This window comes from Cyprinodon variegatus, unplaced genomic scaffold, assembly GCF_000732505.1.
Source record: "Cyprinodon variegatus isolate N-32 unplaced genomic scaffold, C_variegatus-1.0 Scaffold1131, whole genome shotgun sequence".
Taxonomy (NCBI): domain Eukaryota; kingdom Metazoa; phylum Chordata; class Actinopteri; order Cyprinodontiformes; family Cyprinodontidae; genus Cyprinodon; species Cyprinodon variegatus.
Genome location: NW_015151584.1, coordinates 10,120 through 14,063, shown reverse-complemented (window position 1 = coordinate 14,063; position 3,944 = coordinate 10,120). Strand labels below are relative to the sequence as shown.

Sequence of the window (3,944 nt, the reverse complement as noted above, 5' to 3'; positions counted from 1 at the left end):
TGAAGATCCTATGACGGTGTGATGGTGATGATCCTATGACGGTGTGTATATCATGGCCAGAAGGATGGGAAAGCTGGAGTTAGCGTCTCGGCTACGTTTTAGCGAAGCTGTCGATCAGCTGTGACTGGCTTAATTTGGAGAGTTCTCCAAACCAACCGACATGATGGCGGATGGTGAAGGCTGTCTTGCCCCATTCTGCTCCTCATAATTATGATCTTCATTAAATTTCTGCCCAACGGGATTCATACATTGTTTTCTGTATTGAACGGTAATCAGCATTAATTATAAACTTGCTGCCGTTTCTCCTCTTTCTCCTCTCAGCGGTGGGAGCGCTCACCTGGCTGGAGGAGCGTCTGTTGAGCTGGTGAGGCCTGGCAGCTCATCCACCTGTACTGCGGATCTTACAGTTGGAGCCAGAGCGGACCTGGCATTACATGGCTTAGTTTCTGCATCCATCGCTCACTTCTAATCTATCCTGAGGATTTTTCTCTTGCCTCATTTGTTTCCCACCTGGTTATCATTTAGGTTGTACAATCAATGTTATAATCAGTGATTCTTTACTAGGACCACTGTGTTTCTTTATGATAAGATATGACAAACTCCTGGCTCTGTGTTAAAGGCAACTCTGGGGCTGCTGCATGCTCAGAGTGGCCGTTACTGGAAGTGGATTCTGATTACTCCTTCTGCATATGTCAGATTTAAATTCTAACTACAGTGGTAGTCTATAGGACTATTTTAAGAAAAAAAATGTAAACATACATTCTGTAGATTTCCCCATTCATTTTTTAAAAGGCATAATTAAATAAATCAATAAAAAAATCAGTGCCCCAGGCATACCCAGGCACCGCAGATCCACAACGGGGCAGTGCCCCTGTTAAAAGCCGATGCTTCACCTCTTGGCTGATTGGGCATACTGCGAAGCATAGGACCTCCTGATGTTCTCATCCTCTTCCATCTCTGCTCCAGATTCCTCCTCTTCATCCTCCTCTTCTTCATCTTCATCCTCTTCCTGTGCTAGCTCCTCCTCCTCCATGCCTCCATGGCGTTTTGGGTTGATGTGAGGCTGTAAAGAAGACCAGCATGTCCAGCATGTGTTCTTCATTAGCCCAGATCATGCTCAGACTTACTGTGCTCACTGATCCATGGTGCTGACTGGGCTGCTGTCTGCGGCTGTGGTCAGAGGTCTCTGGGGAGTCCAGGGCCCGGCCCCTCCAGGAGCCCAGAGGAAGGCTGGAGTAATGGGCTGTTGGGGGAGGCGAGCGGCTGCTGATGGAGCGTTCTAGAGGCCACATCTGGGAGTCAAGCATCCTAATTCTGCCAGTGAAGAGCTGTGACGGGAGGAGGTCATACCATTCACTGCTGAAGCCTAACTGAGCTAACTCTAGAGATTTCAGATCATCCAGTGGGCTGCAGCATCAAAGAACACCTGAGTTCAAACTTTTTTCAAATCTAGACATCATTAGTTACAGAAAAATGCTAATGACATCATCAACAAAGGGAGAAAACCTGAAAGATACTGGGCCTTCAGCTGTTCAAGTCATTGCACTGAAGCTTGTAGTTCTAATTTGACTTGCATCATTTAGGTGTGTTTCTGTCTCATAATGGCATTCATTAAGGCAAAGTGTTCTTCTGTGGTCCCAAGAAAGATAAAGGATCAGGAACTACACTAACTACACAGACTGGAACTATAGGAACAGGAACTATAACAACAGGAAATACAGGATAGGAAATACAGGAACGGGAACTACAGGAACTACAGGGACAGGGACTACATGAACTATAGGAACAGAACCTACAGGAACAGCAGTGAAAGGAACTACAGGAACAGGAGCTACAGAAACTACAAGAACAGAAACTCTAGGAAAAGGAACTAAAGGAGCTACAGGAACAGGATCTGTAGGAACTGGAACTACAGAAACAGGAACTACAGGAAAAGGAACTATAGGAACAGTACCTATGGTAGCAGGAACTATAAGAAAAGGAACTGTGGGAACAGGAACTACAGGAACAGGATCTACAGAAACAACAGGAACTGTAGGAAGAGCTACTGTAGGAACTGGAACTGTAGGCACAGGAACTGTAGAAACAGGAACTACAAGAACAGGAACTACAGAAACTACAGGAACAGGAACTACAGGAACATGAGCTACAGAAACTACAAGAACAGAAACTCTAGGAAAAGGAACTAAAGGAGCTACAGGAACAGGATCTGTAGGAACAGGTACTACAGGAGCAAGAACTAAAGAAACTACAGGAACATGAACTACAGGGACAGGAACTACAGGAACTGTAGGAACAGGAACTACAGGAACCGCAACTATAACAATAGGAACTATAGGAACAAGAACTAAAGAAACTACAGGAACATGAACTACAGGGACAGGAACTACAGGAACTGTAGGAACAGGAACTACAGGAACAGCAACTACAAGAACAGGAACTACAGAAACTACAGGAACAGGAACTATAGGAACAGGAACTACAGGAGCAAGAACTAAAGAAACTACAGGAACATGAACTACAGGGACAGGAACTACAGGAACTGTAGGAACAGGAACTACAGGAACAGCAACTATAACAACAGGAACTATAGGAACAGAAACTATGGGAACGGGAACAGGGGGAACAGGAACTACAGGAAATAAAAGAACAGGAACTAAAGGAACTAGAAGAACAGGAAATACAAGAACAGGAACTATAGGACCAAGAACTATAGGAACAGGAACTAGAAGAACAGCAACTGTAGGACCAGGAACTCTAGGAACAGGAAATTAGCAGCTCCATGCTGCTGAGTAGATGAGGCCCTTGAAGTTTCTGCTTCCTCTCTGGATTCATTATTTGAGTTGTTGGTTTTATTTGTTTATTTTTTTTATTCAGGTTCCTCTTTTCTGATGCCAGCGTTCATTTGATGATCTGAATTAGTTCTGTTCTCTTTCTGTTCAGACTGTTCCAGCTTAGATACAGACCTCCAGGTCCTTCTCTGCATTCATGGCCTCCATGTTTTGGTACGTGTGGGAGAAGACCTCCAATGCTTTAGCATGAAAGAGCATCTCAACTGTGAGGAACTCTCTGAAAATGTTCTGCAAAGAGAAAGAAGAAAGGGGGTTTAAAGAAGGAAGCAGTATCTGCTCAGCGATATGTGAACAGATCCAGACTTTAACATCTTCCAGTTTCTGCCTCTGGAAATGGGTCATGGTCTCCTCGAAGTGCTTGATGCTTTGCTGGGCGTTGGTGGAAGCCCTCTGAGCATCAACCTCTGCCTGCAAAAGCAACATGGTCTCATCTCACGGACTGTTGGCCCTGAAATACCAGGCTTTTCAAAATGATTTTACCTGAGCCTGCAGACATGAAGGAAGTCAAGGAAAATGATCTCAGTTAGATGATTGATCAGAGCGTATCGGCAGCCCTGGTCCTTCTGTGCACCCCTGATCAGACCAGGATGGACAAACCAAACCCTGGGAAGGCGCATTGGGCAGGTCAGAGTGTTTACGTGTCTGCTTCTAATACTTCTACAGCAGGACTGATGTTGATGCTGTTCTTTTAACCCAGATAGAAACACAGTGAAAGGAGTTGCTGTTGTTCCCTTAACTAGGATAGACATGCAGTGAAAGGAGTTGATGTTGTTCCCTTAACTAGGATAGAAACACAGTGAAAGGAGATAATATCGTTCCCTTAACTAGGATAGAGATGTAGTGAAAGGAGTTAATGTTGTTCCCTTAACTAGGATAGAGATGTAGTGAAAGGAGTTAATGTTGTTCCCTTAACTAGGATAGAAACGCAGTGAAAGGAGTTGATGTTGTTCCCTTAACTAGGATAGAGATGCAGTGAAAGGAGATAATATTGTTCCCTTAACTAGGATAGAGATGTAGTGAAAGGAGTTAATGTTGTTCCCTTAACTAGGATAGAAACGCAGTGAAAGGAGATAATATTGTTCCCTTAACTAG

At 44.2% G+C, this 3,944-nt stretch overlaps 1 protein-coding gene across 2 annotated transcripts; it reads right to left on the bottom strand.

Annotated features, from left to right (window-relative positions):
- On the bottom strand, window positions 1–3,625 carry LOC107101671 (protein FAM92A1-like). 2 transcript variants are annotated; one of them, XM_015400668.1, is made up of 4 exons: window positions 3,156–3,625; window positions 2,967–3,080; window positions 1,128–1,328; window positions 1–1,063 (listed from the first exon to the last, which is right to left on the bottom strand). In XM_015400668.1, exons 1-4 carry the CDS (start codon window positions 3,273–3,275, stop codon window positions 890–892), a joined length of 609 nt encoding a protein of 202 aa, XP_015256154.1. In that variant the 5' UTR covers window positions 3,276–3,625; the 3' UTR covers window positions 1–889. The 2 variants fall into 2 exon arrangements, with proteins under 2 accessions (XP_015256154.1, XP_015256153.1); XM_015400667.1 differs by having other exon boundaries at window positions 2,967–3,625.
- Window positions 3,626–3,944: the final 319 nt, after the last annotated feature.

Excerpts from the sequence above, each read along its gene's own strand:
- LOC107101671 (XM_015400667.1), bottom strand. The coding sequence starts at position 3,275 with ATGTTGCTTTTGCAGGCAGAGGTTGATGCTCAGAGGGCTTCCACCAAC. Across the intron at positions 1,329-2,966 it reads ATGCAGAGAAGGACCTGGAG|CTCTTCACTGGCAGAATTAG; the intron begins GTCTGTATCTAA and ends CTCCCGTCACAG. Across the intron at positions 1,064-1,127 it reads ACCATGGATCAGTGAGCACA|CCTCACATCAACCCAAAACG; the intron begins GTAAGTCTGAGC and ends TCTTCTTTACAG.